Below are 23,696 nucleotides of genomic sequence, written 5' to 3' on the forward strand. Positions count from 1 at the left end.
TTTAAGGTTGGACATTTTACTATTATTACTGTTGTCTTGCATAGAAAAAGTTGGATCATTTCAGCATAATTTAGTTCCGAATTTTACCGATGTAAATTTGTGTCTAACTCATATTTTAAGAAATTGTGGAATGGATCACTTCTGCATAACTACGTCCAATTATGCTATGAGTGAGCGAGATGACAGAAACGCATGAACACTCTGCGGAAAAATTTTAGTTATTCAAATAAAATAACGAGAATTCGGTAACAGATTTTGTTTAAATAATTTTATAGATTTTTATTTACATCTGTTGATACAGTGAAGTAAAATGCATTTAACAATTTTTTTCTATCAATAATTATGTATTGAAAGAATGAATATTTATGATTATAATAAATAAACAATTTTAATTATATTTAGAAAGTATACAGTGTTTGATGAATGTTGATTTTTAAGTAAAAACAATAAATAAATTTTAACTAAATAAACAATTCAGTAACAATTGACACGAAATCAGGTATATTTGAAAGTTTTTGTAAATTAGAAGAATTTTTGGTGGCTTAAAATATTTCTTTACTAACGATTTCTATGAATAAATGTCATCAAATTCACTATTTTCACTTTCAGAACTAATGAAATCTCGTCTGAATCATCATTTTCAAGATTTATATACTCTAACAAACAAAAAATGAAATTAGTCATCCAAAATCACGCGTCGTAATTGGTCGAAAATAGTCGAATTCACGTGTCTATCATATATTCTCGGAAATTTTGAATTCGATCATTGGCGGCGCGTAAGAAAATATGTTTCCTTGCTGATTAATTTACATTGTAACAATAGAATATTATACTTCTGCTAATAATAAAAAAAATATTACATTAGATCTAGTTTACAAAATAAGTTTCCATGAATTATATCGTTACAAATTCAATCCTCCCCGCAATTGATCCTACGTATTCAGCAGTAAACAGAACGAAATGCAATTATGAAGATTCGAAGATTGTTTAAGCAACGCACAAACAAGCTCTATTGAATTCAGATCCGGGTGATAAGGGGTGTCAAAGTATTGTGACTGTGTTGTTCTAGGATCAATTTCATGTTTTAAACTTCGGTTCATAATGTATAAATCGACTCTGTCGATTCCCAGTCGACAATTTGTATATTTCCAATTATCGAATCTTCTAAGAATGCTCGGTATATAAATTTGAAATTGGTGGTACATTTAGCTCTAATACCTGCCTAATTTACAGTTCGAATTCCAAACGATTTAACAATTTCCAAACAAATCATTTAATTACCGAGCAATGTATCGTTTTTGTTTGTAGAAACTCATTAACCAAAAGCGATAGACCCAATACTACAATCAAATTCTCATTACCATTTAGTGTTTTTCAATCGTCAAGTCTATTTGGTTCGTTCGTTATTGTATACTGTTTTAGAAATATTGTTTTGTTTGTTTTTTCAAACATGTACTCACAAAGAACAAAAAGAATAATGAACGCGTTACAGAAGAATGAGTGTTGTAAAAAAGAACTATTTAATGAAGAAAGTAAGTACTCTATTCTATATACTTAGTTATTTTTTTCATTTAATATTGACCTTTCTATTTATTGCTGGTTACTTATATTTCCTATCCTATTTTTGCTAAGTTTTTAATCATACACACCATGAATATGTCTTAAAAGTTGTGTATGTTTTTGACTTGACAAATTTATTCGTGGTCGTCATCTTCATCATATTATACCATGTATAGCTAGCTCCCAGTGAAGCAAAGAGTACGTTACGGTAATTGTAAAAGATAGTGATGATTTAATTCGTTGTTATTTTTAGGATGCTTAAAACAATTCTTGGAGCGTTGAATACCTGCACTATTCGGCCCCGGAACCCTATTTTGTTGACTTGGATTTTTATCGTATCTAATATTGTTTATTATTCCTCCATTTATCTTGACGCCTTAGCGTCGGTTAATGCTTTTCTACAAAATTTCCAAATAAAAATTAAAAAGAAGGGGGAACAGAATACATCATTTCTGTACGCTCTTTCTGATTTGAATACTCTTATAGGGCCGATTTTTCAAACGCTAATCAAAACTTGATTGTAATCAAATATTTAATTAAAATCAAATACGTCACATTTTGAGGTTATGTTGACTGATTTATTTTATTATTTTGCGTTTTAATTTAAAATAAACCATAATTAAACTCTTTCTGATGTTAATTTCACGTTTTTATTTACAAATCAATAATAATAATAAGCAATTTTTAATAATTTTGACACCTGCTGTGACGTATTTGATTGTAATTAATTAAATATTTGATTACAATCAAGTTTTGATTAGCGTTCGAACAATCGGCCCTTACTGAACGAACTGTCAAATTTTTCACCTTGCTAATTGGTTCCAGTAAAGATTTGCTACAATTCAGATGTCTTTGTAGTTGCAGTCGCAGTCAACATTTTGGAGTATTTCAATTAAATGCTGATGTCTTATGTTGTCGAAAGCTTTAGAATAAATAATTTTTCTAAATTCTAAATAAATTTAGAAAAATATTATCAGAACCTGGGGATTTGTTATTTTTGAGAAACTTTGCAGCATTTTATATCCCTGGGTGTAATATATCATTTTAGGATATCTGTGTATAGTATTTGAGTTCAATTGGGTCAATTATATTTTAGCTTTTTTCGTTATTTTTATATATTCTCGTTGTTAAGCTTTTGTATTTTCTTTTATTTCTCACTCCTTTAATTTTTTTTGTACATGTTGTGAGTCATATTTTTTATATTCCTCAGACAACCAAATATCTTTAGCTTCTATAACTTTTGTTATTTTCCTTCTGTGTATTTCTAGATATGTTGATTCTTTCTTGTTCATTAATTTTCGTCTTTCTTCCACCATAACCAGGATCTCTTCGGTCATCCATTCCCTTTTATTAACTCGATATCGTTTCAATAGTGATGTGCAGGTTGTCTGAATCTCATTTCATTTTTCTGTTATTTCGTTTGTGCTCTCGTTAATACTGTTTATTTCGATATTTAAAGATTCCCCTATTTGTTGCCCATTGTTGACATTGTGGAGCTTCTTAATCTCTTCTTTCATTTGTAGTCTTTTTCTTAATGCGCTACAGCCAAGCTTGGATTTTAAAGACAACTGCATTATTGTAAATATGTTGAGATATTAGCTCCTTCGCAGGCTTTTGCAGATTTTATGGCATTTATGTATCCTGGGTACAGCGTACAGGGTAATCAAACAGGGTAATCAATTGGATGTTGTCTGATGCATCTGCTAGTTAATTTCCCGTGTATAAGTTCAAAATGAATAATGATCAGTATCATATTGTATTCTTAACAGAGGCTAATAAGATGATTTCCATGATAGTTTTCAGTTTCGAGTCGGAATTCAAACCGAATTTCCGTATTACACTCAAACATTATGATCTTTATTTCATGCTTATTTGTCATGTTGATCAGCAATTCCAACTGTCCAACGGTGTTTTTATATTTCCATCACAAATTTCCGTCAAAAAAGTGTCCTTCCAGTTCTTTTATTTTATTCCCGGTTAATCTAGCCTCCCTTAAGATTTTTAGCTCTAGCTGCATCTTCAGTTTTCCTGCTACTTGTTCCAATTTTACAGAACAACATTGATTTATGATATTTATTATTTGTAAGTTTAGCAAGAGACCTCAATATTTGGTCTGCTCCCATTGCTTCTTTATTCCTTGATAGCAAGTTTTTGCATTGTACGGTGAATTTTTTATGAAGTTATTGTTTCAAGTAGTTCAATTTGAATTGTTTGGAATTTCGTGAAGGTCGGCAATCATTGGTTGTGCTAGATGATATGCATGAACTAATATAGTAAGATTATCAAGTCACTTGAAAATAACGAGAATTTTACAGTATGTAATTAGATAATATGGAATGTCTTCATAAGTATCTCATCATGATCAGTTGGCGCTACAGCCCTTCGTGAGCCTTGGCCTGCTTCAAAACATTCTTCCATCCTTCCCTATCGAGTGTCTGTCTTCTCCAGCCCCTCACTCCAATCTCCCTCAGATCTTCCTGTACATCGTCCAGATATCTGAGTTTAGGTCGCCCCCTTCTTCTTCTTCCGACCGGCCTGTTTAGCATAGTTATTTTAGTGGGATCACTCTGATCCATCCGCATAACGTAGCCCACCCACCTTAGGCGGTTTATTTTGATGGTCTTCACAATATCTGCATCACCAAAAAGTATAAGAAGTATCATAAGTATCTCACCTTTTTCTCTACTTCGCATGTATTTTTTCCATCAACATAGTTCTATATTAATGAACACTTGTTTCTTTTATTTTTAGATAATGTGCCACTTACTGAACCAATTACGAGTACCGATACAAAGAAAACTGAATTAACTACATCATCACACAAAATGCGTGATCATTCACAAAGTTTTGAGCTCGCTGAAGATATTAAAATCAAAAGTACATTCGTCGAACTCGCTGATAGCTCATCGCGAAAACTTCCAGTAAGCAGCACCAGTAACAAAACGAATGGAAAACGACAAAAGCTAGAAAATACTGAAGACACGAAGAATTCAGAGCGATTATTTGGTGATCTAGTAGTTGCTATGTTAAGGGAAAAACCTGAAAGTGAAAGAAACAGGTGTATGGTTCAAATTATGACTATTCTATCGAAATGAGTTCACGTTGCATATAGAAGGGTGTATATGATGTAAGCATTAAAAAAACAGCTATTTGTAACATTATATATCTAATCAAAGGCAACATAACTCTCGATACATTGTATATGATACAACAGTAACTCTCCAGGGACTCCGCAGACAGAAAACAGCGAAGAAAATCTGCTATTTCTGAGTCGTTGGTTTCGAAGAAGATCTGAGGAACCTGGCAATGATAATATGGTACCCAATGGACGAGGATCGATCTGCTTGGAGTCAGATACTTGTTCAGGCTCACCATGTGCTGCAGTCCGAAACTGCTTATATCTATCCATTATTAGCCCCGAGACATCCAATATTATAAGCAAATTTTCAAAACTTTTTCACGAATTTTTAGTTCTACGCTTTTGAATATTTTTTACTAATTGTACAACCAAGCTTTGAAAAGAATTTGAACCGCGAGCTGATTTAATTTCTATCCATTTATATCGTACTTTTAATGTCGTGTAAGGATCTCAAGTTTCTTCAGAATCTTACACAAGTGTTTTATGTGCAGCATATTCAAATTTTAAACTCGAAATTTAATTGTCAGGTTATCGTTTTAAAAGCATAGACGGCGGAGGTGTCTGCGATGAGAGACGAATGTAATTCAATATTGCGGTGTAAATTTATTATATTATGGGAAATCATTGTAAGGATTCATCTGTCAGAAAAATTATTCAATATATTTTTTTAGTTATTTTAGAATCTTTAATTGTAATCAATATTTCCAATCTTAAAGTTAAGTTGCCAGTTTTTTTATTAGTTAAGGTTTTTCTATAACTTTCAATAACTAAGAGGAATAATCTCTTTCTTCCTATGCCATCCCCTTTAAATGGAGATTGCGGATAATATTTCAAAAAGTTTCTCTATTCTTAGCAGCGTGGGATTTTCCTAAACTCATGTTTGTCCAGTCCCGAATATTTTGCAGCCATGACTTTTTCTTTCTACCTATTCTCTGTTTTTCATCTGCTTTACACTGCATGATGACGTGTAATAGACTGTGTCTTTCATTCCGTAGTATTTGTACAAGAAGAAGAGTACTATACACAATTTCATATACTTTATCTAACCTTTAACATCACTTATTTGGACATACTGATATATTGGATAATCTGCTTAATAAATTGAAATTGATAAAAAGAAATTCATATTCAAAAGTAAATACCTACTGATTCAAAATCAAATAATAAAATTACGTACTTGCAATATTCTTTTCACGTAGGATGAAGGATCTTTCCGAGTATTGGACAAATGTAGTAACAAAGAATAAATACACCGGTAATGTCTGTTTTTCGAATGCCGAAGTCGGTATTTTTTCCTTTTCTTCTACTTTTTATGTAGAGATCCATCGTTTACGTGGCCTTACACACGTGGGCACTACAATTGTTTCGGCAGAGTGCCTTTCTCAAGTGATATATTTTTGGTATGCATTTACACCTCTCGACAAATAATTCTCCCCTCCTCAACCTATTTGGTTAAAGAGTATGTGTAAATGCATACCAAAAATAGATCACTTGAGAAAGGTACTCTGCCGAAACAGCTGTAGTGATAAGATTTTATAATAAATTTTGTGGAAGTTTCGAAAACAAAGTTTTCAGTGTTTTATTGTGTGTGTGTGTTTTTTCTACCTCTAGTTTTACGTTTTACTTGCTTTTTATTTTCCGATATATTTTTAGACACATGATAAATACAGCTAATGGATACTTTTGTTAAACTGCTACAAATATCGACCGCTTGGTTAATATTTGATGCCATTTTTCTGCATCATGCAATTCAATTCCTTCATATCGTATCACTACCTTCTCTTCTGACGTTAACATTTTGCTGTCTTCTCTTGGAACAACTCGGTTGTTGGTCCATTACATTTTAATAAGCACAGAATATAATTACAAATTTACTACAAAACGACAAACTCCAATAACACTAGGATTATCATCACAAACTTCAACTGCAAAAAATATAATCACAAAAGGCAACAGAATCACTCCCGCCAGCCCCGCCTAGGTAAATGAACGTTTCTTGCTTAGGCAGGTGCGGTGGTATTACCGCTACGATTTTTTACAAATTCCCAAGTTGCCAAGTTTTTGATATGGAATGAGAATGAAATGTAACATCAATTTTTATTTTATAAACTTAAATATGTAACAAAACTGAACATGTAAATAAAATTTATTTCAATACAATTTTGTGCTCAATTTTTACTATTGAAAAAACTCATTTTTTTTGGAATTTTTATGTCGGTAATAATCGCTGCGTCGAAGAATTCAGGTTTGTATGACCATAATTGCTACTTGTGAATAAGAATCGGCTACACTATACGGCATCTTGTGGTTACGTCTGCTATAGAGAACCACAAATAAATGTTCTAATTATACATTCTGATTTCTGATGACAAAACGCAAATTAAACGGGTAGTTTTCGGGGGCCGCTGAGTACATTTAAATTTAAGGACATTCGGTGTTTCAACAATGAAATTACTCTTCCAAATAGTGAAATTTTACTAAAAATGATTTATTTACAACTCTCTTTCTCAATGTTCCGCTGCTAAATTTATGTCTTTCCTTTTGAGATGATCCTCCACGCGTTGATATGTATTGCAACGTTAATATTTAAACAGTGTCCATAAAAAAATCCATAATTGCCAATTTCTCTTGTAATTTTAATCCATCATGTAGATGCTGTATTGTCGTACTGGAGCCGCAGGACTCTTGGTGGGTTGGGATTCAAGTTACCACCTTAGCAGCCTCCTGCTCGACGTAGGTTTTAACCCTTATGCTCGAACCATATCCAGTTTGCTTACATTCATGGAAAAAAATCTACTTCAGGCACTAAATTCATTTGTTGTTCATGCGTTGCGAAATATTCTCTCGCTGTGCTTCTATTCCTGTGATGTCCCACCTGTGTTCATTGATTATTATATCTTCATCGTTGAGCTGGCCATGCTCCTCTGTTTCTGTGGTATTCCACCTGTGTCCATTGATTATTAATTCTTCCTCGTTGAGCTTGCCATGCTCCTCTGCTCATTTGAAATCTACTTCTATCATGATAAATTCTCGTATTATGTCTTTCATATTCATTTGCATTTCTGTAATTATTGTTCTTATATTCTTTTCTTCTATCAAAATTATATTTGTGTTTGTATGTCATATTTTTTCTTCTACCTTTATACATTTTGTTCATATGGTCCCTTGAGCTTTTACTCGATGCGTCAAATACAGCTCTTTATTTTAGTTGTACTATCCTCCATTTTGTTGTGTTGTCTTTAAATGGTATTTTTACTTCGTATCTTCCTTTGTCATCTCTCTTGACTGTTTGCTTATAGTACCTATTCTTTACATTCTTGTTCTTCAACTTAAAATTTGCTTTCGTCGTCTACTTCTTACAGTTCATAATTTTTTTTTATTTGTGTGTCCATTGCTTTGTGATTCCTTGCTTTTTCTTCTTGTGCAATTCCTGACACTATCACAGTTTTGTATTTCGCCTGAGTAGCCTGTTACTCATTCGGTGCATACCCTCCATCAATATTCTACTGTACTCTTTGTCTATAGTAGCATAAATATTAATTGGAAGGCGAATTTGTGTGGTGATAAATAAATCCGTACTCAGTCGCTTTCCACCAAGTGTTTGGTATTCAGAAAATGACTATTTCGAGTTTAGCTAAACCTTGCGGGGAGATTTTTACAAAAATCTTGTTGAAATTCTCCAACTTGATTAAGGATATAATAGAAGAACAAAAGTTGCGAAGTTTGCAACGAAGCTTTAACAAAAAGAACATCTGCTGAAAAATTACATGTACTTTCCGAAACGTCGAAAAATATTTAGATCCTTTTCTCGGTAGAATACATTATAATTACCAGTAATACGTAATACAGTATATAATTAAATAACGAGTAGACAAATGTCTATTTACATCTAATTATTAGGAAATTACTAATAATCGTTGTAGTTATATCCTTTCCTATAACACAACAGGTCATTGAAACAGAAATGAAAGTTACAACACTAAGCCGAAATCTTAAAATAGATTTTTTTAAATTTAAAAATTGAAAATTATAGTAATTAGTTAATGTTCGTAAATATATTGGACAATTAGTGATCATTTAGCAATTTACAAACCTTAGAAATTTGTTTATTTACGTTCAAAGCAACCGAAGAGGTGTCATAGCGATAATATTAAGCTCTTTAATCGACATTTGTGGCACGTTAGACAAAAATATTAAATTAGGCTACCGTTGGAGTACTTTATTGTACTGTCTAGGTACTGTAAGTATAGACCTATTTTTTCTTATTAAATATTACCGAAAATAAAGATATTTATCGTGGAAAGTTCGCAAATTGACATCATCCCAACATAAATTCATAGCAACAACGGCCCTGGACCAAGTTATACCTAGGCTACGAGATTTTTATAGGTAACGAAAATAAAGACAACTATCGAACATTTCGGTTGTATAAGACTTACTTTAAATAGCTCTACAGTCCATCCGCTAGATCTTTGCCCGAGTATGACATTATTCACTATTTTTTTTATATGACGTCTCTTCTACTCACATAAACTAAATCGATAAACTTAAGCCGAATGTCCAAAAACAACAAAGACAACACTAGTATCATGATCGGTGATTTATTCATCTACTAGCAATTGTAAGTTTTAGTAAAGTAAATTATTTTCGTGTCAACAACAAAGTAAGTACCAAGTTCTTCATTCTGACTTTGGTAATGAACCAAACGGTACTTTTTAATCAATACTTTATGTATGTTGTAAAAAAATATTGATGAAAGTAGTTTAAGGTAATTTGCAATGAATACATTGATATTAAATCAATTTTTTTGTGAGCGTTTTAATTTGAAATATTTTATATTATAAAAACAAAGTATTTATTTCTTTACATTGAACTAGTTAGAACAGTGCGATTCATTCTGTACTTATCTGTTCTTTAAGAGAAACATGTTACTCTACAAAGTACAAGTAATGAATTAAGGGATAAAGAAGTTGTATTTATGGCAAAACATATGTTAGCATTTTGTTAAAAGAAATGGAATTTAAATATGAAAAGGGCAATGATAGAAGAGCATTAATTGAGCACACCAGTACTACTGCTTTAAGAGCCAAGTTCCTTCGTAAATATATGGAAAGTCTTAATAGTGTGCATTCCAGAGACCTTGTTTTTTGAACGAAACGTGGATTTATTCAAAGAGAAACAATTTCCTAGCAATACAACCGTGTTAAAAGTGTACGTAAACCAGAAGGGTATGATGGTGAACGTTTTATAATTGTTCCCGCTGGTTCTCCGAAAGGATTTGTTACTGAAGAAAGTTTATGATTTTGCTCAAAATCTAAAGTAGCTGATTGTCATGGGCAAAAGAAGAATGAAAGTTTCACTAATGGATAATTGACCAATCAATTCCCAATTTAGAATAGCCATCATTACCTGTGATGAATAATGCTGATGTTCTTTTAGAAAAACATTCTTCCACTGTTTTAACTAGAATAGAGATTATTACCTAGTTGACAACAAACAAGATCAAGTATAACGCCAAACTCAAAATCTGAATTATTATAAATATTGTAAAAATGAACAGAAAAGAGAATATGTATATAATTGATGATCTACTAAGAGAATACAGCCATGAAGTGTGAGAATACCTCCTTATCACTGCGAATTCAACGCTATTGAATTAATTTGGACAAACTGCAACTCATATTACAATAAGTATATTAAACCAAACCAATATATAAAACAATGTAACATGAAATTATTAAAAAGTGTTGTATCCGAGACCAATCATAATAGACACTGGTAATGTAGTAATATAGCAATATGAATAGCTCAGGCTCCAAGATCTTCGAAGCTCTGCCTTCGGTTTGAGAATTCGTCTTGTGGAATTATACGTCGGTAGACGAGACCCTTGGTATTTATTAAAAATAGAGCTTCGATGATGGAGCCTGCGATCTTAGGTGTTTCTTTGCGAGACACACAATGAGTATCTGATGCTACAGAACGATTAACAACCTTCTCTCTTTAGCGCTCGTGGCTAAAATAGATGGACGAAGCGGATACGGGAGTGGTGACTGAAAGATCAGGCTTGATTAAATAGAGGCCATCCACTAACACAATTTATTGAGGATCTAAATCGTTGCCGAACAAACGATTTGAGCAATAAGACAGAAAATTATAAGAAAAATATATCACCAGCAACGGAAAAGAGAAGATTGATTAATAATGATAATGAAACACAGCAGATGCTGCGATGGTAGAAACAATTAAGGGAAGCAAGTACAATTTCCGAAAACGTGTTTTCATAAAATCGGACAGGACTGAATGAAAACAAAAAAAGTATCTATTATGAGCAAAAAATTACATTGCTGAAGTAATTGGGGTAATTATAATATGTCAGTCTTTAGCAAAATTGATGAATCAACAATTTTTTCTATTAGAATCTAATCTAAGCAAATTAAATATGCTTTTGAAACATTTCATAGAAAAATACTTACCGTTTTGAACTAGTGGCGGTTCGAGCAAGTCCAAATGGGCGTCTGTATAAATTTTTTCGGCAACAAACGCTAGGTTCTTTACGTTGTTTCCTTTTGCTGCTATTACTTGGCCGGGAAATAAGGAATAACTCGAGAGTTTGCTGAGATTTAAGCGAGAGGTGTAGCATAAGTTCGTTTCGTCGGTGCCTTCTAGGAGTATGGATTGGGAATTGATCCTTCCGTCCGAATCAGATACTATTCTACCATAGGTGACCATTTCTCCCTGTAAAATAAATTATTTATGCGATTTAGAATGATCTATTTTTAACTTTCTATATACTGCTAGGACAGCCATTGTCAAAGTAGAAACGGAAACTGAAGAAGTGCTTGTCCAAAGTGCTCATTTATGATCTTCTGTAACTATACACATTTCACTGTAAAAAACGATAATCTTCATCTTCTAATGACTTGTCAATCTCTCCAAAACAGCAATAATGCAATACCTGTATCATTTATTCTAGGAAACACTATCTTAAGAGATAGGCACAGAAAGAATACTATTTGCAACGTTAATCAATATCAATGGGGAGGTGAAATCAACCAAAAGACATTGTTCTTCTTCAAATCAGTGCAGTGCAGGAACATCGGTGTATCCTCAGCGTATCTTATATTAGATAGAGGTCAACTAATTATTGTTATGCCTTTTTTGCATGTTCTGGTGCTTTATAAAAGATGCATACTAATTGAACAGATTGGACGGCAGGACATATCCGGTCAATAGGTGTTTCCGTTGTTGGCCCGCCGTTTAGTATTACTGACGTCACTTGATGCATATAAACGTAAGAGTCCGTATGTCGTTGTCACCTTTTACACCTAAAATCTCCATTAACTCATGAGTGACGCAGTGAAAAACTTTTGCGTAATCTATGAAGCAAATGTATACTTCCGTCCTCGGATCTAATTATTTTTGTACGAGAACCGATAGACTGAACAATGCTTCTGTTTCCAAGGCCGAGTCGAAAACCAACTTGTTGTATGTTTACATCGGTGTCGAAGTTTTGGTAAATTCTGTGTTGTATGATTTTTAGATATAGATTTATCTGATCAGAAGGAACTCTTCACATTTGCTGACGTTATATTTGTCTGTCTACAATTTTAAATAAAAACATAAAAATTAACAGTATACTTACCATCTGATTAATCAGTAGACCCTGTGACAAATTCAAACCATGATTGTCCAAAATAGCGTGCCCCAAATTTCGTATCGCATTATTCATACTCCTCGCCTTGTTTCCTAGTATTTCATACATATATTTTACTCCAGCGGGAATTTTGTGGTCTTCAACTTCTGTAGTCGAGAGAATCACATTGGATTCTCTTTTGAACGAGGCTGTCGTAGATCCAAAGTAAGTCTGTACGGATCTGGAATCTTTTCGCTGGGAGAATTTTTCTGAAGATTTTCTAAGAAAAAACTCTTTCGTTAGTTATACAGCAAATAATTTAGAATTAGCAAAGAGAGAATTAAAAGAGCAAGTCCAATATGTATCAGAAACAAGACCTGACAGTCCAAACAATATATTTAGCATTGATAAGTTAGAATCTGATATCAGATGATATCAGCCTATGCCGATGATATCAGCATCATGTCTCGCAGAACAGAAGAGGCGGCAGAAATATATTCACAATTAAAAACAAAGACAAAAGAGACCGGACTAGAAATAAATATTCAAAAGACAAAAAAGTTAACACAGTCAAGAGCTAGGGGAAACAGACGCACAGTTGAATTAGAGGACGATATTGAAACGGTAGAAAGTTTCACATATTTAGGAGTTGCATTAAACACGGATGGAACAGAAGAACCAGAAATCCAAAGAAGAATAGTAAAGGGAAACAAAGCTTATTTTTCACACGATCATGTGTTCCGCTCCAAAAACACACACTGGAGATCGAAAATCAGGGTATACAAAACTATTATCAGAACAATGGTATGTTATGCATGCGAGACATGGGTGATGACAGAAGAGAAAAAAAACTGGAAGTCTTCGAAAGAAAAGTCCTAAGAAAGATATTTGGACTTATTAACGAAAACGGAATATGGAGATTCCGGTACAACCATGAACTCTACCAACTGTTCAAAGAGACACCGATCTCAGAATTCGTTAAACTTAAGAGACTTTGCTGGGCTGGTCATGTAGTAAGAATGGAGACAGAAAGATTGCCGAAAAGAGCCCTATATAGTAAAATGCAGGGCGCAAGACCAAAAGGAAAACCACGGAAAAGATGGGAGGATGAAGTGGCAGCGGACGCGCAAAATTTGCTAGACGTGAGAACCTGGAGAAGATCGGCGCGGGACCGACAAGGTTGGAGACATAGTTTGGAGGAGGCCAAGGCCCGATTTGGGCTGTAGCGCCATTGGAGAGAGAGAAGTTAGAATCTAGTTTCTAATCTGACGTCAAGCAATAGCGGCTGCATTCACAAGACCATGTCGTTAGTTCTGTATATCGTACCACGGATTGGTAATATTTTATATATGAATCTTCATCAAGATATTGAAGAATAAAAAACCATTTGAGTATATTCGTTAGATTTGTAGACGAATTACAAAAATGAGTTTACTAATTTTAAAAGAATGAATATGACAATATTACTCACACTGATACAGGCGTAGCATTATGACTGAAGTTGTCATGCCGATTCTGTGTTGTGGGAGTATGTGCACCCTTCTCTGTAATCTGTAACAAAATACGACAAAAGCGTACATATCTTTTTTTTTGTTATTGTGTCCCAACTACAAAGTTATTGAGACTGGGTCAATTTTGTTACTATACATTTTACATTACATTAGGTATATTTACAATACAAAAAATAATAAAAGAAATAAAAAAGAAAACAGTAAATTTCGTAATACAAGTTCGTTTCTCGAAGGAAATCTAGTACATTCTGAACAAGTTCTAATTGGCTGAGAGGATAAAATTTGTAAGACTAAGTATAGAGTATTTTTTTTGTTCTTGCTCGTATTTGACACACTGTGTAAGAATATGTTGAACGGTTAATTCACTACACTTTTCACAAACAGGTGATTTTTCCGAAGCCATTAGGCGTCCATGTGTCAGCCGTGTGTGACCAATTCTTAGCCTGGGAACGATTAATGTGTCTTTTCTACTTAAGTTAGGTAGCTGAAAGGTTTCGATGGTAGGCTGTATTTTATGTAATTTCGAGGTTGAATTATTCCATTGGTTTTGCCAGGACTTTCTAATTTGGGACCTAAAAAGTAGTTTTAGATCTGATGCTAGTTGAACAGATTTGATGTCTGATTTGGTTGTAATTGGTTCTTTTGCAGCAGTATCATTACCTAAAATGCCAACGTGTGAAGGAATCCACATTAATGTTATGTTTGTTCCAGAAGAAGTGAGGCAGTTTGTTGTTTCATGTATGGAATGAACTAATGGACGTTCGGAGAAAATATTTTTAATTGAGTCGATGGAGGACATCGAATCTGTACATGTTGCAGTGTTCTTGCCTTTGGCCAAAATGGTATAAAATTTTTTAAAAATTATCCAAACTGGATTTATAAATTTTCAGAACATTTTCGATCTTATCAGATCATCATCAGTGAAAAACGACTATATAAAGTAGTTGGAACTAGCCACATAATTTGGTCAGGTGACCCTTAAATTACATAATTTGATTATTACATTACATTATGATTTTTAAGACACTATGTAATCCTTTATCATCGACCTAGTGTCTTAAAAATTATAATGTTCGTCATTACTCGTTCGTCAGGTGAAATACTATAGTTACTATGTAACAAAAGATTACATATCATCCATTCTATCTGTGTCGCTGTTTGGAATTCTGGAAAGTGGTCATCTGATTAGTGTACCCCAATTTATATCCCGCTACACTAAAAAGGAACTACTACCAGATGTGAAAACTAACGCGCACTGTCACTAATAACACATGCTGGTAAAATCTTGTTGCATATCAATCAAAAACAGATTAAAAACCTATCTACATTACCAAATACCTCAGTTCGGAGACGTATTGGTATGGCAAAAAATGCAATGAGTCGCCTAACTAAAGTTTGGAAAACATATCTATCTCTCAAGATATCAAGATCAGACTCGTGAATGCCCTTGTATTCTCAATATTTCTATACAGGGCAGAGAGTCGGACTTTTCGCGGATGCGAGCACCAAAAAATTGGACAGCTGCGCATACCTTGGACAGCTCATAGGACAAACGTTTCCATTCTAAACCAACCTGAGATTAAAAAAGGCTATCCACAATATGTTTGCAACATATTCTGCAATTTTTCGGTCACGTGGTTCGCAGAGGTGACGACAGTTTGGAGAGATTAATTGTTTCTGGAAACGTTCGGGGAAGAAGATCAAGAGAACGATCACCAACTAGATGGTCTGATCAAATTAAGAATTCAGCTGGAAACTCACTCTGCGAAGCTCTCAGAGTAGCTGAAGATAGATAGATAGATAGAGAGAGAGAGATATCTGATAGGATCGAAAACTTACTGAAAATTTATAAATACATTTTGGATAATTTTTAAAAATTTTAATAATAAAATTTTATACCATTTTACAAAATTAACTTTTTACTTCATTGAATGATAGACTAGAAATATGCTTTATTGTCACTGAAAATTTTACAATTTTATGGACAAAGCTTACATAACTTAAAAAAAAGTAATAACAATAACAATTAAAATTTACTAAAATTACATAAATCGTCAATATCACAGAATAAAACATAAAATATACAATCCATTGCAAAATGTCACTATATTGCAAATTGAATAATAAAACCTTATGAACTAGTTTACGAATAAGCTTAAGCTGCTGCATGTGATACCCAAATATATATAAAAATACTTTGTTACTTGTACCTAAACGAACTGTACTTTCTTAATTATTCGTTGAGAAACTCTTCCACTGAATAATAAGATCTTTCAGATAAATAGGCTTTTGTCAATTTACGGAACTTAAGGAAAGAAGTTGTATATTTAAGTTGCAAAGGGAGATGGTTGTATAATTTTTGCCGAATATAACATAGATTTCTTTACAAACTCAGTTGATGGGGTCGGTAAATACACATCAAAGCTTGAATTTCTAGTGGACTAGTCATGACTAGGTCTTGCTGGAAAAACATGTAGGTGTTTACGAATTAAGCAAACAGTTTCTAGAATATATAGAGAGGAAAGAGTTAAAATCCCGTGATTTTTGAAGTAGCTTTTGCAATGTGTCATTGTACTGAGGCCAAAAAGATACCGTATTGCTCTTTTTTGTAATTTAAAAATAACATCAGATTAGGCAGCTGTACTAGAACCCCAAAAAGGAAGGCCATATCGAAGATGAGCCTCAAACAAAGAAAAGTATGTTATTTTGGAAGATGCTAAATTCATTTCCTTCAAAACAGACCTTATTGCATAGCAGGCTGGTTTCTTACTTAACAAATCGATATGAATGAACCATTTAAGGTTGCTGTCTATAAAAATACCAAGAAATTTTACAGAATCAATTATACTGATCTGGCTGTTATTAAGAAGTAAGGGCTGAAGAGCTCCTTTATAGGATAATGCTACTGTCCTATCCACGTAAAAAGAGAGTAAATTAGAGTCGGGCCAGGTTTTTATTTTAAGTAGATCAGAAGTTATAAAATATTTTAAAATATACTTAGAGAAAGCCTTGACTACATGGAAAAGAAAATGCGAAGGCATGGGAGTACCGGTACGGCACGAATACCTATATACGTTAAGCTTTTCAGACGATCAAGTAGTGATTGCACAAGACCAAGACGACCTCAGCTACACGATGAAGGAACTAAAAGAAGAATATACCAAGGCTGGCCTAGATATTAACCTCGCGAAAACAGAGTACCTATCTACAAGTGAAGAAGACATAGAAGATCAACAGATTGATGACAACGTAACAATCAAAGGAAAGGATAAATTCAAATACTTGGGGTTTATAATCACGAAAAAGGCAACAACAGAAGAAGAAATTACACAAAGATTAGGACAAACAAGAACAGCAATCCGACAACTTAACTCAGTATGGTGGGATTGACACCTAAATATGAAGACAAAAACACAGATTTATAAAACATTAGTGCGAAGTATTATGACATATGGGGCTGAAAATTGGATCATAAACAAGAAAAACAGCAGTAAGATAGTAGCAACAGAGATGGAATGCCTGCGAAGATGCTGCAGAGTAACAAGAATGGATAGGAGAAGTAATGACGAAATAAAGCAAAGAACATCAATAGAAACAGACATACTAACATATATAGAACAAAAAAGACTAAAGTGGTATGGACATGTAAGAAGAACTAGTGACAGCAGATGGATAAAGAGAATAACCGAATGGAGTCCCATAGGAAGGAGGAAAAGAGGACGACCCCGAAAATCCTGGAGGAACGAAGTAGACGACGCCATGAGTAAGAGAGGCCTAAACGATGGAGAAAGGAACAACAGAGAGAGATGGAAACGGTTGAGTGAGGAAAGGCAGTGAATACTGTAGAATCCCTGAATATATATAGAAGTTATAATTGCACGAAGCGTTGCAATATTAGAGTTCTTCCAGGTAATACTGGTATCATCAACAAAAAGAAAAATTTTTCCATCGATTTTTAAGTTAGTGATGTCATTTATAAAGATAATACAATGCTTTTGTGACTAGAGTCAGTATCATTTGCTCCAACTAGTTGTTTCCTATTCCTCAAGTAAGATTGGAACCAATTCAAAGAAATACCTCGAGTTCCGTAGAAATTTAGGTTTTTTATCAAAATGTCATGATTAACACAATCAAAAGGTTTGGCATAGTCACAAAAAATAGTGGCAGTATAAAAATTACTGTTTAATGTTTGATAGATCTCATGTAGTACAGAAAACATAGCATCGCTGGTACATTTATTAGATATAAAGCCGAACTGACTTTGTGATAAAATGTTGGTTTCAACGAGAAAGGACATAAGTCGGGCTTAAGGTAGTAAGGCAATAGGTCTATAGTTGCAGACATTAGACTTATCACCACCCTTATGAAGAGGAACAATAATGGCTATTTTTAGGCCCTCTGGAAATATACCTTTTTCAAAGGAATCGTTAATTAGTGAGACCAGGACTTCCAACACATTATTTGTGAGATTTAAGAAAATATTTATGGATAGTCCATCAGTACTACAGGAAGATTTGCTTTTGATACTACTGATTGTTTGGACCAGTTCAGATTTATCAACTGGTCTAATAAAAAATGAATTCGAGACCTTTTTTGAATTGGGAAGATAGGAAATAGGACCTTGTTGTGGCAAAATAGTTGATGTTATATTTTTACTCACATTAACGAAGTATTCATTTAGATTTTCCGGGTTTGGAAGAGAAAATGATTGAGCTGTGTTAGTTTTATTTCGAAGAACGTTTATTATGGACCAAGTTTCTCTTGCAACATTTTTAGAGCTTCCCAGACGATTCTCATAGTACATTTTTTTAGCTGCTTTGATAAGTTCCTCTGTACTTGGAGATATATTCAGTGAAAAAGACATTGGTAGTAAATTTCTTGATGTACAGTAGTGAACGCATATTCTTGGCTGATATGCGGATACCCTTGGTAGTCCAGGGCTTGTGATGTTTTAATTAAAAGAAATGCCTTATTGAAAATACAGACAAACTTATCTAAAAAAATACTGAAATTATAGTCCAAGTCCACAGAGGGAAAGTGCCATCCAGAAGTCAAGCACAAATTTTGGAATTTAGGAAAGTTCTGGGCTAAAAAAATCCTACCTAAATGTTGGGTTTTCGAGAATTGTTTGTTAAGAATGTTAAACTTGGTGTATACTGCTTCATGGTCAGAGATTCCTGTATTAATCAGTTTTTTTGAATACTACTTTATTAAACAAAAACAGAAAATCATTTGAACTAACGGAATCAGCAACATTCATAGTCGCCAAAATAACAAACGAAGAAGTCGCTCAAGCACTCCAAAAAATAAACTTGACTCAGATGATATCCCAGGGAAAGTGTAGACACATTCGAGGAAACAAGAACAGGTTTTTTAATAAAATTGTGGAAGTGGGACAACGACAAATACCAGACGAATAAACAAGCACTAAGTTATAATAACCTGTTAGTATAAAAACAAATGAACAAACTACAGCAGCACAACACATCATGAAAATATGGGAAAGAGTAATTCATAGACAGGCAAGTGCAGAAACTGAACTATCCAGTGATTAGTTTGGTTTGATGTATGTCTGATCAACAGATACAATTTTCATTTTACACAATCCTTCACGTATATCTGCTACTGAGGATGTAGTTGGAGAATTTTCCTGAATTGATAGAATAGATTTTAATAAAACACAAATAACTCAACAACGACCACACCGAAATTTAGACTACCATCAATTGTTTTTTTTTTATAATATTTTTTCTATTCCTAAATTTTGTAATTAAAAAAAAATACATAAATATTTTCTACAAAAGTCTGACCCTTATAATACATATTATATAACACTTGCAACAAATCGCCAAAAATTCAAATGTATGGTGTTTTTTGTCAGCAATGTTGCGAGATATTTATACGAATGCGTTGTCAGCACAAACAAACAACGTATTCAATCATTATATTACATATATTTTGATAAAAAAGTAGACTTGATGACTAAATGCACAATAAGCTAAGATAAAAACCGGTGATAATTACCTCTAGCTTATTTTGTAACATAATCTGCTGCGACAAAGATAACTGAATGTTTGGCATTTCTGCAGTGGTATTAACCATATATAATTATAATTCATTGGAAACATGTTTAAAATAAATGTCTCTTTTGTTCATTAACTTTTAAGAGAGAGTTTTATTAAAAAATATTTTTTTTAGAAATGACTTTCTAAAATGCTGCACTTTTTTTACTTTATATAACAGGGTTTTATATCTGTAGCGGTATGGCAATAGTTGATATGTCAATCTAGCCTAATTTTTCAGTAGAGCATTTTGAAAGGCCCCCTAAATTTTTGAGATTTTTATTCAATGGAGAATGTGTTTTTCAACGTAACACATGTGGAACGAAATTTACTAACTGGTATTAGCTAATTGTTTAGTGAATACCTTTTTTAACGATTTTCAGAATAGTAGATATGCCATGTTTTACCAACCCAAAAATTTACAATTCTGTACCCCAGAATGATAAGTAAAAAATGGATATTGTTCTGAAGCTATTTTCTTGTGGAATTTTAAAGTAATTACTATTTAAATGGGAATAAGCCACAATTAAAGGTTAAAGTACGTTTAATGACGTTTCAATTTCCACTTCGGATTTCCGAAGTGGAAATTGAAACGTCAATAAATGTACTTTAACCTTTAATTGTGGCTTATTCCCATTTAAATGGTAATTACTAAAAAATGGATGTTATTAGCTTTGACTATCAACAAAACTTGCCGGTACCAGTACTACCAATAGATGACATCTTTTTTAAAAGACAGTTGTGGGTTTAGAACCAGTGTTTTTAATCAGCAAATGTTCATCCTTCTGTTAAAACACTATACTTATTCACCGATAACTGTGTTGGGCAGAATAAGAACATGATTGTAGTTTCGATGTTGTCTTCTTTGGTCACAACTAGAAGGTTTAATATGATTATTCAGGAAAATATCCAAGGTAAACGTGGTCATGGTAGAAGAACATCATGGCTGAAAATCTAAATCTATGGAAAAACGACAGAGCTCCTGTCAATAAAGTCACGATAGCGAATATGATATCTAACGGTCGATAACGGCCATGGAACTAGAAGAATATAATTATTAAACAAAAATATTAGCACTAGGAACGTTTCGAAATGCGTTTAATAAGCATTTAAATAACAATGTGTGTAGGTAAAATTCAAACCAGTTTCGTTAAAATCGTTTTTATCGTCTCCTGTAAAATTACCTTTTTGGTTTTTACTAGTTATCAAATTTTTTTAATAAAAATTAAAACCAACTTGAAACGGATATGCCATAAAACCAAAAGAAGGAAGATAAAATTTGGTACAAAACGAATCCAACGACTGCTGTACTGATGTTTGATTTGGAAAAGGAATTCGACACCTGCGCTTTCAAAAATGTAGTATTTTATACAAGAACAAGGCTGCTGTCAACGTACAGTCTAACCATAGGGACAATTTGCTTCATGTGCCATGAGGTAATAGCGGGTAGAGGAGCTCAGATGAAGTGGCCTCATGTGTTGTTAAATTTATTTAAGCCCCACTTGAAGAATTGGCTAATATTATCACTTACTTCGACACATGCGGTGGCCAAAATCATAAAATTAATATGGCTGCTACGCGTTATCTTTAAAACCAGAAAAATGATAACTATCGACCAGAGGTTTCTCATCCCTGATCACACTCATCTTGAATGTGACGCTAACCGCTCTAGTGAAAGAGTGAAGAAAACCATTATAAACCTCTATTATGGTGCCCAGGGACTGTTGTCAGTTCGTTAGAACTGTTAAGGGAAAAACCATTCCCTAAGGAAGAAATTGTTTTATAAATTTTGAAACTTTCTGAAAACCCAATTAATAAAAAAACCTCTGATGTTGAAGGTGGAAAAATAAATTGGCTAAAAACTAAATATGAACAAACTTACTCTAAAATCATAAAAGCCCTGAGAAAAACACACAATATCATACATGTAAAACTAAAGAAATGAAAACATTTACAGTAGTTCTAAAGAGCATCCACTAATCAACAAACATTAAAAACATAGAAAAAAGCTTAAAAGACTTAAAAATTTTACAGTTAAACTTTTAAACTTAAAACCCACAGTTAAACAAAAACTACTAGAGAAAAGGCAGCTACAAAAAAATTGCAGATATCAAGATGGACAAGCGATAAAGCAAACCTAAACAAAGCTACCAAGTAATTGATGGATTCGACCGTTACTTGATGGAAATTCATTTTATGTAACAATAAAACACTGAAAACTTTGTTTTCAAAACTTCCACAAAATTTATTTTAAATTCTTATCACTACAGCTGTTTCGGCTGATAGCCTTTCTCAAGTGATCTGTTTTTGGCATGGGTTTACATTTTATAGTCTCTAATGAAATAGGTTGAGAAGGGGAGAATGACCAGCTTGAGACATACAGTTCTCCCCTCCTCAGCCTATTTCATTAGAGACTATAAAGTGTAAACCAATGCCAAAAACTGATCACTTGAGAAAGCCAATCAGCCGAAACAGCTGTAGTGATAAGAATTTAAAATAAATTTTGTGGAAATTTTGAAAACAAAGTTTTCAGTGTTTTATTGTTACATAAAGCTACCAAGATTTAACAAAGTTACTAAATATTATCAAAAATAAAAGGTATCGAGGATTACCTAAGTTCTCTTGCAGCCTCTGAAGATACAGACATTTTGGAAGCCAAAAAAAGCTAAAACAACCACAACAATATTGTCCTCCAAGACATGCATGGTAAATGGGCCAGATATAACAAAGAAAAAGCTGCAGTCTTTGCTGAACACCAATGGCAATTATAGTGAGATTCATTACTTCTTAAAAGCCCCGCTTCAACTGGACTTACTGATTAAAAACTTCACGTTTACTGAAATGAGAGATCCAATTATGAAAAATATAAAACTAAAAAAATCCCCAGGGTTTGATCTAATAACAGGCATGCAAGAATGTACAATAAAAGGGTACAAATATCTCCAGTGCATTTTCAATGCCATTATCATAACAGGCTACTCTCCGAGTCAATGGAAACTTTCACAGATTAACCTGAAAAAAAAAACCAGAAGACCTAAAACCCTACAGACCTATAAATTTGCTGCAGATTCTATTAAAGGTATTCGAAAAGCTTCTATTGATAATATTGATTCCAATCTTAGAAAAAACTTAACTTATTCCGGACCACCAATTTGGCTTCAAGTTAAAGCATGGAACAATCGAACGGGTCCACAGAATAGCAAAAAAAGGTGGCCTACCTCCCAACAGCCTTCCTAGACGCTAGTCAAGCCTTCGATAAGGTTTAGCATGAAGCCTTATAAGATAAAGAAACAATTGCCATATCCTTTCCTTCCACCCCTAAAATCCTACTTATCAGATAGACACTTCTTGGTAGCAGCAGGATGAATACACTCAGCTCCACCCTATCACAGCAGATGTTCCACAAGGAAGTGTACTAGGACTTATTTTATTTCTAATGTTAAAGGATGAAACCGTAATACTGACCATGGACTTTAGTCTCACAAAAGCATCAGAAAATATACAAAAAAAAACATAAATAAAATAGAAACTGGGTTAAAAATTGGTGAATTAAAGTAAATGAGACCAACTCAACACATGCAACCTTCACAATGGTTTTATTGTACTAACGGCGGAAATCTTTCGGAACATGTTGAGTATTTGAGCCATACATAAAAAGACAATTTTCAAACAGCTGGATTGCATGAAAAGTCCAAATATTTACATTGAATTCTTGACTAACCTACCTCAAATTTTCATGAAGATAATGAGGTACATATTCTACAAAATCGTAAAATTGCTACTTATCTATC

At 33.3% G+C, this 23,696-nt stretch overlaps 2 protein-coding genes across 3 annotated transcripts in view; one reads left to right on the forward strand and one right to left on the reverse strand.

Moving 5' to 3' along the window:
- PolA2 (DNA polymerase alpha subunit B) overlaps nucleotides 1-23,696 on the reverse strand; it is a 35,698-nt gene that overhangs the window by 7,130 nt on the left and 4,872 nt on the right. Inside the window, exons 4-6 of the mRNA XM_072532500.1 lie at nucleotides 13,804-13,883; nucleotides 12,342-12,612; nucleotides 11,173-11,434 (exon numbers count right to left, since the gene is read on the reverse strand). Of these exons, the coding sequence (XP_072388601.1) occupies nucleotides 11,173-11,434; nucleotides 12,342-12,612; nucleotides 13,804-13,883 (613 nt within the window). The remainder of the gene's footprint in view (nucleotides 1-11,172; nucleotides 11,435-12,341; nucleotides 12,613-13,803; nucleotides 13,884-23,696) is intronic.
- LOC140441644 (uncharacterized) lies at nucleotides 1,320-6,849 on the forward strand. 2 transcript variants are annotated; one of them, XM_072532504.1, is made up of 3 exons: nucleotides 1,320-1,532; nucleotides 4,312-4,687; nucleotides 4,786-6,849. In XM_072532504.1, exons 1-2 carry the CDS (start codon nucleotides 1,451-1,453, stop codon nucleotides 4,653-4,655), a joined length of 426 nt encoding a protein of 141 aa, XP_072388605.1. In that variant the 5' UTR covers nucleotides 1,320-1,450; the 3' UTR covers nucleotides 4,656-4,687; nucleotides 4,786-6,849. The 2 variants fall into 2 exon arrangements, with proteins under 2 accessions (XP_072388605.1, XP_072388604.1); XM_072532503.1 differs by having other exon boundaries at nucleotides 4,312-6,849.

This window comes from Diabrotica undecimpunctata, chromosome 5 (genome assembly GCF_040954645.1).
Source record: "Diabrotica undecimpunctata isolate CICGRU chromosome 5, icDiaUnde3, whole genome shotgun sequence".
NCBI lineage: Eukaryota > Metazoa > Arthropoda > Insecta > Coleoptera > Chrysomelidae > Diabrotica > Diabrotica undecimpunctata.